Source organism: Mustela erminea, chromosome 1 (genome assembly GCF_009829155.1).
Source record: "Mustela erminea isolate mMusErm1 chromosome 1, mMusErm1.Pri, whole genome shotgun sequence".
Lineage (NCBI taxonomy): Eukaryota > Metazoa > Chordata > Mammalia > Carnivora > Mustelidae > Mustela > Mustela erminea.
In genome coordinates this window covers 207,117,262-207,131,273 of record NC_045614.1, presented here as the reverse complement: position 1 = coordinate 207,131,273, position 14,012 = coordinate 207,117,262, and the positions used below count along the sequence as shown (strand labels likewise).

General features: G+C 45.7%; 1 protein-coding gene across 12 annotated transcripts in view; it reads left to right on the top strand.

The window, feature by feature from the left end:
- The window catches only part of TIAM1 (TIAM Rac1 associated GEF 1), a 383,887-nt gene that overhangs the window by 337,049 nt on the left and 32,826 nt on the right, over positions 1-14,012 (top strand). For 10 of the 12 annotated variants that reach the window (XM_032353687.1, XM_032353692.1, XM_032353699.1 and 7 more), the window contains one exon: positions 3,935-4,038. In XM_032353687.1, the coding sequence (XP_032209578.1) occupies positions 3,935-4,038 (104 nt within the window). Of the gene's footprint in view, positions 1-3,934; positions 4,039-8,747; positions 9,021-14,012 lie in introns of those variants that run through there. The other 2 variants (XM_032353728.1, XM_032353723.1) reach the window with 1 other exon arrangement.

Genomic DNA, 14,012 nt, shown 5'->3' with positions numbered 1-14,012 from the left:
ACAAGCACTGGGGAACCAAAAAATTCATTTGACTTGCTTTGCTGTGATAGTGACTACATTGCAGTGGTCTGGAACCCAATGCACAGCATCTCCCAGGTGTGCCTGTATTGTCCTTTTAGAGAGTTTTTTAGGGAGGTTCTGTTTATAGCAAACTTTCTCACTCTCTTTCTCAGAGAACATTATATTCTTCTTATTGAATATTTTAGCTGGAAACACAATTCTGTGTTGGTAGTTTTAGCATTTGAAGGTTTCTGTGGTTTAGGGAGGTCTTGTCTTCAGATAGACCTTTTTATTCTTTCTTGAACTTTTATTTTTATCTTTTTAAAATTGTCTTAAACTTTTTTTTCCTATTATTTGGAGAATACTTTATTAGTTTCTGTAATCAAACCCATGTAGATAAGACCTTACATATTTAATACAGTGCATTACCCCTGTACAAATGGAAAAAATTATGTTTAACGTTTATAGACCAATATGGCTGTTACTTTCTGTACAATGCCAACCCAACACAGTACAACTGGGATACTTTTTCCAAAGTTGACAGCACAGCTCAAGTTTCCAAATTTATAGTTTTATTTTTATCTTTTATCTGTTGAGTGCTTTTTATGTTTTTAATTAATTATTTGTTTATTTGAAAGACAGCATGAGCAGGGTAGAGGGGAAGAGGGAGAGGGAGAAGCAGACTCCCCACTGAGCAGGGAGCTCGATCCCAGGACCCCGAGATCATGATCGGGGCCGAAGGCAGACACTTAACCAACTGAGTCACCCAGAGGCCTCTTGGATTTTTTTTTTTTTAAAGATTTATTTATTTATTTGGGGCACCAGTGTAGCTCTGTCAGTTAAGCATCTGCCTTTGGCTCAGGTCGTGATTCCTAAGTCCTGGAATCGAGTTCTGCGTCATGCTTTCTCTCTCTCTCTCTCTCTCTCTCTCTCTCTCTCAAATAAATAAATAAATAAATAAAATCTTTTAAAAATTGTTTATTTATTTGAGAGAGAGACAGAGAGAACAGGGGGAGGGGGGGGAGGGAAGGGGAGGGAGGGCCAAGCAGACTCCACACTCAGTGCAGAGCGTGATCTGGGACTTGATCTCACGACCCTGAGATCACAATCTGAGATAATGACCTGAGCCAAAATCAAGGGTCAGACACTTAACTGACTGAGCCACCCAGGTGCCCCTCTATTGAGTGTTTTATTTGAGTGGTTATAGTTATCATTTTGAAAATTCCATTAATTTATCTAATCTTTTAGGAAGTTATCTCTTTTCTTGTTCCTTCTTAAAAAATTTTTTTTGGCTGTACTTGACATTCTATATCTGATGACTACGGCACCATTCCTTGGGAGTCTTATTCTGTTGTTTCTTGTGTCTGCTGCTTCTCACTCGTGGGGACCTAGTTCTTCATGGGTTTTATGATACTGGATTATGGATTTTTATTTGATCAAGATTTATCTGTGGGCATTGTATGATACCATCATTAAGTGTGAATTCCTCCAGAGGGATTTTGATTATGTCTTTGCTGCAGCCTTTGGAATACAAATCTACAACAATTTTAAGGCAGTTTTTCATCTTGAGTGTCATGGATGAAATGTTTGTGTCCTGCCAAAATCCATATATTGAAGCCTTGAGCCCCGATGTGATTGTTCTTAGGAGTTGCGGTCTTTGGGAGGTGATTACGTGAGAGTAGACCCCCACCTTGTAAGGAGACAGAAAGAGTGGAGCTCACTCGTTCCTCACACGCTCAAGGGAAATGTCATGTGAGAACACAGGGAGATGGTGGCCTTCCACAAGTCCTCAGCCAGAACTGAATCTGCCAGCCCCTTGACCTTGGACTTCCATCCTTCAGAACTAAGAGAGCGAGAAGTGTCTGTCATTTAAGCCACCACATCTGTGGTCTTTTGTTAACAGCAGCCCAAGCAGACCAAGGTGTGGAGTCTCCTGGATGAGTCTCGAACACCCGGGGCGGGGGGGGGGGGGAGGGGGGGTCAGCCTGTGGTTGCCACCTTTGGCAACCCCTCCCCCGCCTTGTTCCCTCCCGGCTCTTCTGTCCTAGAGTGTGGGCAGAATCAGACAAGCTTCCTTTCCTTAGTTTGCTGCCTCCTCCCTCCTCCCCTCCCCTCCCCTCCTCTCCCCCTCCCTTCCTCTAATGAATACTTTTTTCTTTTATCATTTTGCATCTTTTTAGACCAAGGGTGTGGCCCTTCCTGGCAACCATATGAATGTGGGAGAATCAGTTCTAAATCTCCAGCCCTTACAGACCGGACGCCTGTTTTCAGTATCAATGTCTTTACTGTTGAAACCAGAGTCTCCAGGGCACGGGTTCCCAAGCCGGGATGGGGCTGCTGTGGGGAAATGTGTGGGTGTATTTGTCTTAGCACAGAGACTGGGAGGGTGCTAATTGTATTTACTGCCACCGAGTGTTTGTATTTATAGCCTCCGAGAACTAAGCTTCTTTCTTTGACTGCTACTACCATATGATAGAGGGAGCAAGTTACTAGAAAATCCTAGAGCCGGGGGCACCTGGGTGGCACAGTCAGTCGGGCATCCGACTCTTGGTTTCTGCTCAGGTCGTGATCGCAGGATCGTGGGAATGAGCTCTGTGCTGGTCTCTGAGCTCGGCGCGGGAGTCTGCTTGTGATTCTCTCTCTCCCTCTCCCTTTGCCTCTTCCCACCGTGCATTCCCCCCACCACCACCAATAAATAATAAATCTTAAAAAAAAGAAAGAAAGAAAGAAAGAAAAAGAAAATTCTAGAACCAGAGCAAAAGGAGGAGAGGACATGGGTGGAAAGTTCCATCGGTTGTATTCCCTTCATTGGTGCTTCATTGCAGAGCAGGGCAGGGGACTGAAGGATGCAGCGTTGGAGCCCAAGTGTGTGCGTAGAGGTCAGCTTCCTCCCTGTTTTATGGCCAACTTTGAACCCGAACAGAAAGTGATGCCAAGCAGAGGATGACTCTGATAGTGTCACTGGAGAAGGTAGCCTGTTCGCAAACAGGTTTTCATCCAAAGAGTCAGAAAGGGGCTCCTTCTCTCTGGTTTTTCTGTCTTGCCCGTCTGTATCGCAGTGATGTCGTCCCTGATCTGGGTTTGTAAATGTCTTGGAGGCTCGCTAGTCCACGCGTGGTCCATGCACAGTATTGACTGGTCTCATCTTGGGGCTTGTAAGAAATACGGAAGTTTCTCCAGCCCCGAACCTGTTGAATCTGGATCTGCAGAGCGTAATCCCCTGAGTTTAGATGTTCTTTACATTTGAGAAGCCCGACGAGGATGGTGACTGCGATGTTCTTTTCCTTCACCTTTGCATGGAATATGGTGGGAAGTATGGAAGTCTGGTGTTAACGTTTACAGCTTGCCAGACTTTAGCAAATACAGACCTCACACACACTAGGACTGAATGTTTATTGTCCTTGGGTCCACCTCCAAATACCATCACGTTGGAGGAGGTCAGGGCTTCAACATATAATACAGCTATGTATTAGAAAATTTATTTGTTTTTAAAGATTTTATTTATTTATTTGACAGAGAGATCCCAAGTAGGCAGAGAGGCAGGCAAGAGAGAGGAGGAAGCAGGCTCCCCACAGAACAGAGAGCCCGATATGGGGCTCGATCCCAGGACCCTGGGATCCTGACCTGAGCCGAAGGGAGAGGCTTTAACCCACTGAGTCACCCAGGCGCTCCTAAAATTAAAAAAAAAAAAAAAATATATATATATATATATATATATATATATATATGTATATATACTGTCATATAAAAATAACAGTAGTAACAATAAACACAGCAACACACGTACTGAGCCAAGATCGTGGAGCTCACACTTGGAGGGTCTAACAGTGTATACACATGTCGGGGGCCTGACCCTGGGCCCCCCTTGCACAGGCCTGGCGTTTGGCAGTTGTTCTCCATGTGACCCATATTTTCTTCCGATTTCATATTGCAGGACACGGGCTCTGCAGCGAGCAGGGCAGTAGCGCCGAGACCGCTCCGGAGGAGACCGAGGGGCCGGACTTGGAATCCTCAGATGAAACTGATCACAGCAGCAAGGTGAGAGATTCTCATTTTCACGTCCCACGTGTCGAGCCCCCGAAGAGTCACAGCTAACACGTCACCTTTGCAGCTGTGTGTGGTTAGAAGGCCTCTCCATGGGACCGGGCGCTTTTACCTCTGAGATGTCACTAAGATATGAAATCCCAATTACAGCCTCGGTAACCAACCAATACGTGCGAATACAGGGCAGAAAGCAGCTTTGATGAGTTCACATCTCGTTTCCCCTGTTTCCCTCTTACATTTCCATTTGTTTTGGAAGAAATAGCATCCAAAATATGTGTGGCTGGGCCAGATAGACTTTCTTGCCATGCATGGTTTCTGTATGATCTGTGTTTGGTTCTCGTAAAACGTGAGCGGTTTTTACACGAAAGAGGAAGAAACGGTCCTTTTCTTCTTTCATACAGCATGTCCCTCCGTTGTTCGAGTTCTGTGAGAAAGCCCTTCTTCTCACTCTTTGGTGGAAGGCCATGAATTTGTTTTCTGTAATTCATCGCGCTTTTATCCCCCTTCAAAGGAGTTCTGTGGTTCCGTAGCCTGTTCTCAGCGCACTCTCCAAAGTACGACAGTTTAAAAACTTGGTGTTACCTTCGTGCAAAGACCCTTCCCGAGCAAAAGTAATTGTACGTGATTCTGTTTCTTTTTCTTTTTTTTTTTTTTCAGATTTTATTTATTTATGAGAGAGAAAGAGCATGAGCAGGGGGAAGGGGCAGAGGGAGCAGCAGGCTCCCTGCTGAGTAGGGAGCCCAGTGTGGCTCCATCCCAGGACCCTGAGATCAATGACCTGAGCCGAAGCCACCCAGGGGCCCCGCGTGATTCTGTTTCTGTATTTATTCAACTTTCCCAGCGTTGCTGACATACATATGTGGTACCCTCTACCCACCTTTCTTTGGTTTGACATTTTACCACTTTCTCTGATCAAATCGTGTAACTTGAAATTATACCTTTGTTTTCCCTTTTGCAGTGTCAGGGTGATTCTTGCCTTTGCCCAGTGATTGGATGATGGGGTGGGCGGGGGTGTCAAATAACATAACTTAGAAAAAAAAAAATAAATAAATAACATAACTTAGGAGAGCATGTTGGTCATGGAAATGCACTATTCAAATATGAACGATTCTTTTAAAAACCTGCATTTCTCTGTGTGTACGCACCTACGCTTGACTATCTTCAGCATCACGTTTACCCCAGGTGTGTTTCTTTGATCATCATAGATAGGATCACGCTTCTCCGTGTCCTAAGTTGAGCACAGGATAAAATTTAATATTTGAGAGTAATTTTGATATAAAGGCTTTAATATTGTTGGTGGTTAATTAAAACACAGATGAATGGAAATGTACACATTTCATTTAAAGCCAAAAGAGACAAGCAGAAACTTGCTTAAACTTATCTTTTAGGTGTGTGGCCCTTACTTTACTTTTAGGCACTTGGGGGAGGGACAGGCCCCCTCCAGAGAAATTCAGTATTTCCAAACTGAGGTAAGATACTTGCAAGGGTATTTATTAAGTCATTTTGCTATTGAACTTAAAAATGTTAATTCTCGGTTTTTAATTTAATTTAGGAGTACAGCTATTTTTCCTATACCTAAAACCTTTATTTCTGAATACTTTTTAAGTTGGGTCATTTTTACCTCACTGTAATAGGCCAGTGTTCTCATTCCTTGTGGATTTTGAGATTGTTTTCATTTGAAATTTTGTGAGTCATGAGGTCCTAAACAGGGTCCTCTATAATATTCGGTCTGGCAGCAGAGAGGAAGGAGGCGGCCCCAGAGTTTTGCTGAACTGCCCTTGGATACCTTTCTGGCTTTGTGGTTCTTTCTCCAGAGAACAGGTCTAAAACACATCTGGAGCAGACAGGGTCAGACACACCGTGTCCCTGAATTTCACCGTGGAAATGCATAGTGGCTTTCGCAAAACAAAATGTCTTCAAAATTGTCGTTGACAAGTTTGGGTGATGATCAGTATTTTTTTTTTTAAGATTTTATTTATTTATTTATTTATTTGTCAGAGAGAGAGAGAGAGAGAGAGATTGAGAGACGGTGCACAAGCAGGCAGAGAGGCAGGCAGAGGCAGAGAGAGAAGCAGGCTCCCCACTGAGCAAGGAGCCTGGTGTGGGACTCCATCCCAGGACCCTGGGATCATGACCTGAGCTGAAGGCAGGGGCTTAACCCTCTGAGCCACCCAGGTGTCCTGATGATCAGTACTTTAAAAGCTAGTACAGTGACCTGCGCTAAAACCATCAGTTTGTTTCATTTTCACTAGCTTGGGGAGCACTGATTCTGTACCCAAAAATACTCCCTAGTTTTGGTTGGACTCACATTTTATCTTCTTTATTTGAACTGCTTTGTCATGCAGCCCAAGTTAGTTAACTAAATTGTCCTTCAATGAGTTAATGTCTCACTTTGGATATTTGGAAGCAAAAAACTTAAATTGAGCAAATGGTTCTTGGAGTCTGGGTCCTACTACATTTCTTTTTTTTTTTTTTTTAAGATTGTATTTATTTGAGAAAGAGAGAAAGAGAGCTGGCAGGGAGGGGCAGAGGCAGAGGGAGAGGGAGAAGCAGACTCCCTGTTCCCAGGACCCTGGGATCATGACCTGAGCTAAAGGCAGGTGCTTGATGGACTGAGCCACCCACGCACAGCGCCTCTATCCCCCACCGCACACCACTGTGTATTCTTTTTTTTTTTTTTTTTTTTAAAGATTTTATTTATTTATTTGACAGAGAGAGATCACAAGTAGGCAGAGACGCAGGCAGAGAGAGAGGAGGAAGCAGGCTCCCTGCTGAGCAGAGAGCCCGATGCGGGACTCGATCCCAGGACCCTGAGATCATGACCTGAGCCAAAGGCAGCGGCTTAACCCACTGAGCCACCCAGGCGCCCTACACCACTGTGTATTCTTAATAGTGAATGAGAGCTAACACTTACTCAGTATCTTGTATATGTTGGGCACTATTCATATTAACTTATCTCATCCTCACAATACCTCTCAGAGAGAAATACTATTACTCCCTCTATTTCATAGGTAATGACATTGGAACAGAGAGGTTAGCAACTCAGCGAAAGTCACACAGCTCTGAGATGGCAAAACCAGGCCTCATGTTGTTACTACTAAAACTAACCTTCTGGCCAGATTGGTTAAAGTCTGGTGTTAAATACCAGGTTTCGGGAAAATGAAGAATCAATTAGTGCACCATGTCAGTCAATTAGACATGTACTCATGAACCACTTACATATTTTCTTAATGCATAACCCTTCTGGGTGTACTTCTTTTATGATTTAAAGTAAGAGCGAGCACATATCTTGAATTTCTTGATCAAGATTAGATATTTTTTTAAGATTTTACTTATTTATTTGACAGATAGAGATCACAGGTAGGCAGAGAGGCAGGCAGAGAGAGAGAGAGGAGGAAGAAGGCTCCCTGCAGAGCAGAGAGCCCGATGCGGGGCTCCATCCCAGGACCCTGGGATCATGACCTGAGCCAAAGGCAGAGGCTTTAACCCACTGAGCCACCCGGGCGCCCCAAGATTAAATATTTTTTGACACATCTCCTAGATCAGTCATTTTTCTTGAGAACAAACCGCACATTAATTTTTAAGTCACGAGCTGCCTATAGCCAAGGAAGGAGGATTTAGCCTTACTTTGAATGCACGTAGAAGTAAATAAATAGTAAAAGTAAATAAAGCAGACGGATCAAGGACTGAAATGAAATAAGCAATCTTTTTTTTTTTTTTTAATTCTCTGCTGTATCTGGGAGGCCTGTTGATTTTTTTTGTTTGTTTAATATTTTTGCTCTTCTTCCTAAATGAGTTGCTTTATGAAGTCATGGGCAGAATTAAGAGAATGCAGGTTGGAGCGTTATGTGCTTTTTGACTTTTTTTTTTTAATAGTAGCTTTTGCTTCTCCCAGCCTTTTGGGGTTCTGCAAGTAGGTAATTGCAGGCTTGCTGAGAGAGCATTGGTGGCCCTGGAAAGTGGCATCTGTGGGGGTGGGGGTGGGGCTCCCACCCTGCCGGGGCAGTCTAGCAGCCTTTCTCTTTGTGAGCCACCTCCTTCCTCTTGTGACCGTGGGTGACAGCCTCCAAGGGGCCTCCTCCACTCTGGTCACTTGTTTCTCTGCTTCTAATCGAAAACTCTTGTCTCTGGAAATGAATGCTAATGAGCTCCCGGCTGTCCTGTTCTGCATTCCAGGCCCCCTGGCAGCTGTGATTTTGTTTTCCACTTAGCAAATGTATTAGAATAATTTTCAGAACATTTCCATTCAGAAAGCCATCTTTTTTTCTTTTTCATCCAAATTGGGATTGTCTCAGAAATGTCTGCTTTTAGTAACAAAGCATTAGCGGAAAATGTGAAAACATAAACTGTTCCAAAAAAAAATAAAGCGTGTTTTGATTTTAGTTAATGTTATGTTATTTTCCTTAGTGCCTGCTCCCGACTCAGCGAGGGGTGTCTTCCAAGTTGTCGGAGCCGGCGGGGGTTAGTATCCCTGTGCAGTGGCATGACGCTGGCCAATCAGCTGATCTCGGTCCGCAGAGCAGAGACTCTCCCATCCTGGGCAGGCTTTTTCTGCTTTGTGTTCTGGTCTCTTTTGGTCCTCCCTTTCTGGAACTTTTGTTGGTGAGCCCGGTGACATCAAAGCATGAATTCTTGTCCATGAGTTAGCCTTTGACACCATCCCAGAGGCCACTGCTGGGAGGGAGGGCGGGCGGGGGTGGGGGTGCTCTGCGGGGCCGCTGTCCTGTCCGTGTTGAGATGCGGCAGGAGCCGGCACGGGCTCTCTGTACGAGAGGATGCTCCCTTGGGGACTGGAAGGCGTTTGGCGCTCTCGGGGTATTTTAAGAAACTTCTGCTTCTGTGCGGAACACGTCAGGTGGTAGGATTACCATGAGAATATATTCCTGACGATGTCTGCCCTGTGGAAAATAAAGCGCAAGCCCAGGATCGAAAACAATGACAAGTCCGGTGACTCTGTGTATCAGACCCTTCATCTGGTGAGCACGTTTGAATTCTGTGTTGCTGACCTTGTGTGTGTGACGACTTTCCAGCTGAATTGCTTTCCAGTCCAGAGGAGGGTGATTATACGTGTCCCGCTTCCCCCTGATTGCTTCCTTTTACCTTCCGGATCCCCTTGTTGATAAAGGATAGATAGTTTAGCGCGGGGTGGGGGGGGGGGGCAATCGGTCGTTGGCGTGAAGTCGAATTTGCCTAGAACCTTCACGTTTGTCTCTTTGTTCATTTTTAAATGGCATAAAGATGGATGATGTATTTCTGAAACTGAGGAATACTTCTGCTTTCTTTTGGTGGTTGAGATTTCGAGTGTGTTTGTATGATGTGTGCGGCAGATCTCCCTGATCCCTGCCCCAGCCTGGGTCTCCTGAATGGTCAGCTGGCATTTCTGCAAGGAGGATGTTCACCGTGGCCTCCTAGAAAGTTTTAAGTGTTTTTGACTTTATTTCTGCTTACTTGAGAAGGAGACGGGGTTAGAAGTGTTGGCTCAGGGGTTGTGTTCATGGTTTAACGTCCACTGACTTGGATGGTACATGTCAGTCCCTAGAGTAAATGCTGAGTCCCTGGTCAGAAAATCTGGTGGGTTAATGACAAGGAATAATTCAACCAAACCCAAAGAAACTTTTTAGTGGTTCAGTATGAATATTGGAGTCTGTCTACCATTCGATTTTGTGTCATAATGAAGCTTGGAATTTGGCAGTGAGTACACCTGATGCACCCAACTAAGGCTTCGTCCTTCTTGGATGCTTCTTCTTCAGCGTCTGTTCCAAAGGAGACCAGAGAAGGGGATGGAAAATGATAGGGACTACCCTTGTAGGCAGTGGTCTCTGAAATTAATAGAAAACATGACTCTGGTGTTTGGCTCCCAAAAAGCTTAAGTAGAGGTTTTAAGAATTGAGGCCACTCTGGCCTCTTTTTAAATCTGTGGGATGTGTTAAATCGGTCAGACTTAAAGGACGGTTTTAGAACTCTGAACTCATCTCGGGATAGAAATTGCCTTTAGTGGTTGCATAACAGGAAACCTTTAAACAGCTGGGTAGCTTGAGTCAATAGTGTGTCCTTAAAGGCCTCCCCCCTCCCTTTTGTACTTTCTTTTCATCTTCCACAGGAAGAAAGCGATATTATAAACACGGAGCTTCACGCTGGCCTCAGTAAAGTGGCCCATTTCCTCCTGTAATCGTGTACTCTTCTCTGCGCGTCGGTGGGATCATTCTTAGGCCTGACCGTGGAAGGGCCCCGCTACCTCGAACGGTTTTAAAGCGGCAGCCCTCGAGGACCCGAAAGTGCTTTTCTGTTTCCAGGGTGACCGATGGCTGTCCTCCCGTGGCGAGAGGTTTGCACTTCTCCCATGACAGAAGCCTGGATCGTCTCCTCTTTCTCAGCAGCATTTCGCAGTCTGCCCCAGTTCCAGGAAACTTGGCTTTGAGGAGTGTGTGGAGAACCTCCCACGGCAGCCACCTTTCTAGGCATCTCAGGCTGCAGAGCTTGGTGGAGAATAAAGAGGACAGCCAGAAGGCTTTGCCACTGAGTTGGTGGGGAGAGCGCTCCTCGTATGCCCTCCACCATGGCCAGGCTACCCAGAGAAGGTCTCCGCGGGTCTTGATGCAAAAAAGTCTGGCCACAGTATATAGGGCCAGTTGGGACTTACAAGGTGGGGCCACAACAGGTAAAATCTCTGCACTGGCGCTATTCTAGAAGCAACCCTGCATTTCCTACTTCCTTCATACTTCCTTCCTGCACCTCATAGTTCCTTCCAGGGATGTTTTTTTGGGGTAATAGTTTAGTAAGGCAGAATTCTCAAACCTGATGACATCATTGTAATGGTTTCCAAGTAAAAATTTCATTAAGAGCCTTGCAAAACATGCTGTGACAGTATGCATTATAGCTTAGAATTCTTTTATTCTTAATTTAAATGACGTGTGATTGAGAGTGAGGAGATTATGTCCCTGCTAAGATTCCGTGTGTGTTCCTTGGAGAGTTTAATACCTTGGGGAACAGGGTTGCCCGTGGTGAGACGGCTTTGCCTCATCTCCATGTAAGAGAGCCCCTGGCTAACTTTATCCTGACTTTAGGATTGTGTCTAATAAGGAACGGTTGGCTAAGGCTTTGAACTCTCAAAAGAGGGTGTCAGGGAATTTGGGGTTGTCCCTGGGATGCTCAGTTATAGGTTGCTTTTCCTACACTCCAGAACTTGGCTCCGAGAGGGAGAACGATGAGCAGGCTGGGTGTTTGTGAATGAGGTTGGGTAGGACGTGGTTTAGGTTTAGAGCACGAAAGCCCTAGCCCACATCCCACTGACCTCTAGCTGTCCCCTTGGGCTGCTTAATGAACATAAGGACGCCGGGCCTTGGAAGTGGTGAACTTCACACAAAGTCAGTAACTCTACTCACACTCTTACACTTGGAAACCTCAGAGCACTAATGGTGAGACAGAGGGAATGAAAACCTAGAACATCCATCCCATACTTTCCACTGTCAAACACAGATACAGGTGAGGATGGCAGCAGGTCAGCGTGATGAGAATTAGGAGCGCAAAGAGAAGCATCTTCTGGAATTTCCTGCCTTTGCTGTGTGCGCGAGTCTTCAGATTGTAACTTTGGCCCATCCTGAAAGTATGGGGGATCCTTTGTGTACGGCGTGAAGGCATTAGATTTCCCAAGGCAACTTGTCGAAATAATACCATAAAAAGGCATATCGTGTCTCCAATGGGAATGATGTGGCGGATTTATTTATCATGAGGAGCAGCTTTGATGTTCATCTGCGTATACAGATGACGAGAAAAGCATTGTGTAACTGAAGGTGCCAGTTAGATGTTTGTTGTGTTAGGTTCCTCTCAGGATGTGGCATTGAAGCCATAAAGGACAGCTGGACAAAGCTGGGGGGCCAGGGCTGTCAGTTGTCAGTCATTCTCATCGGCTGTCCGTGGGATTTTCATTCTGGGGAGGGTGACCCCCCACCCCAACCATCATCCTGTCTATGTTATAATGCAGTGACCTATTGTAGTTATCACTGGATCATTTAAAAGATGTGTGAGCATTTTTGTTACGACGGGTCACGGGTCTTCCGTGCCTGTGGAATTTGTAAGACAGAGCCACGTTTCACCGTATGTTTAAGAGTGACAAGCTAGTAGAATACTAGCATAACTAAATACAACTGGTTGATTTCTACAGCAACAAGCTTCGATGAAATTCTTTTTTAGCAGCCTTATTGAGATAGAATTCACGTATCATACAATTCAGCCCATTTTGGTGGGTGTTTTTGTTAGCCACCGAAGGGAGAATTCTGTGTGGGGATGTACAACGTCTGGAACGCTGACTCCACGGACCACGGTGATCAGTGCCCCTGAGAGGTGATTAAACCTTCTGGTGCGTAGACTACGGTTAGTGCTAGCAACGCAGAAGCTGCGGTCCTTGTAAGAGAACTGAAACAGGCGCGCCTGGGCGGAACGGTTGGTTGAGTATCCGCCTCTTGGTTTCAGCTCGGGTCATGATCTCGGGGTCCTGGGATTGAGACCCGCATCAGATTCCATGCTGCATGAGGCTCTCCCACCGTCTTCCTCTGCCCCTCCCCCCCAATAAATAAATAAATCTTAAAAAAAAAAAAAAGACAAAGAAATAACCATTGGGGCACCTGGGTGGCTCAGAAGGTTAAGCCTCTGCCTTCGGCTCGGGTCATGGTCCCAGGGTCCTGGGATCGAGCCCTACCTCGGGCTCTCTGCTCGGTGGGGAGCCTGCTTCCCCCTCGTCTCTCTCTGCCTGCCTCTCTGCCTACTTGTGATCTCTGTCAAATAAATAAATAAAATCTTTAAAAGAAAAAAAAAGAAAGAAAGAAAGAGCCATTATGTGGATTTGGGTCCTGGCTCTCCTCCTTGCTGTCATGGCATTGTTGTGAATGCGTCCTTGTTAGGTTCTGATTTCCCAAGTCCTTGTACTGCCTTGGTTCCAGGCTCCGTTCCCTGTGAGATGTGCCACGGAGGGGAAGGCATATTAAAGTCGCTGCCTTTTTCCTCTGTGATTAAGGGATTGCCCCCCTCGGATTTCCCTTGGTTTTAGCCCCTCTGCTCTGCCTAATGCCGGCCCTGACTTTCGGCTCTGGGCAGCAACTGCTGTTTTGGGGAGGATGTTCTCCTGTTCTTCCCGGGGAGGCGGGTCGGGGAAGAAGTAATTCTTCGCAGCCGTGTTTGCTGGGAATGCTCTGTGCGTGGGGATGGGTTAGATGGTGAAAGTGAGGGAGAGAGGAGGTTGAGCAGGCAGCCTGCCTTCAGAGAGCTATCCAGCGAGCATCTGTAGGGTGGTACATTTGGGCAAAGAGTAATCAACTAGATTTGGGGCCATAAAATGGCCTCTGCAGGCATCCCAGCCAGAGCTTTAAAAAGTTCGTGGCCCGTCCCCTCCTGGAGGTTCTGGCTGGGCTGATCTGGAGGGTGCACTGGGATGTCCGCCAGGTGTTTGCTGTATGCAGGCTCGAGGACTCAGGCTCCAGGACTAATTCCTCGGGGTTTTCAGCAGCCTGCCTTGGAGAACTCTTTTGCATAACTGGAAAGTGGCAATTTTAGAATCCTAGAACCCGAAACTTCTACCTGAGTCATCCTGGACAGAGATTCGGTGGAGGCTGAGCTCCCCGACTGAAGTCTTGTTCAGGGCCCCACAGCTTTTATTTCCAGAGAGAGGAGGTATCTTTCTGCTTAGAGAAGCTGGAGAGACAGAAACTGGGTTTCGGTTTTTTTTTTTTTCCTTCTTAAAATATATCAGGCTCTACCGTTATCTAGAAAGTTGCCTTCGGGCCAGTTTTTAACAAAGCCAGAAAGAATCTTAGCTTCTAAAATCATTTTCCACCATTGCAAAATAAGTATAGTTTACTTAAGTGGGGACTGTGATAATTAGCCTTGTATCTGGGGTGAAATGCGTTTGATTTTTCGGTATCTCCATCTCCTTATTGTAAGCTTCTTGCAGGGTATTTATGAACACAGGCTTTGGT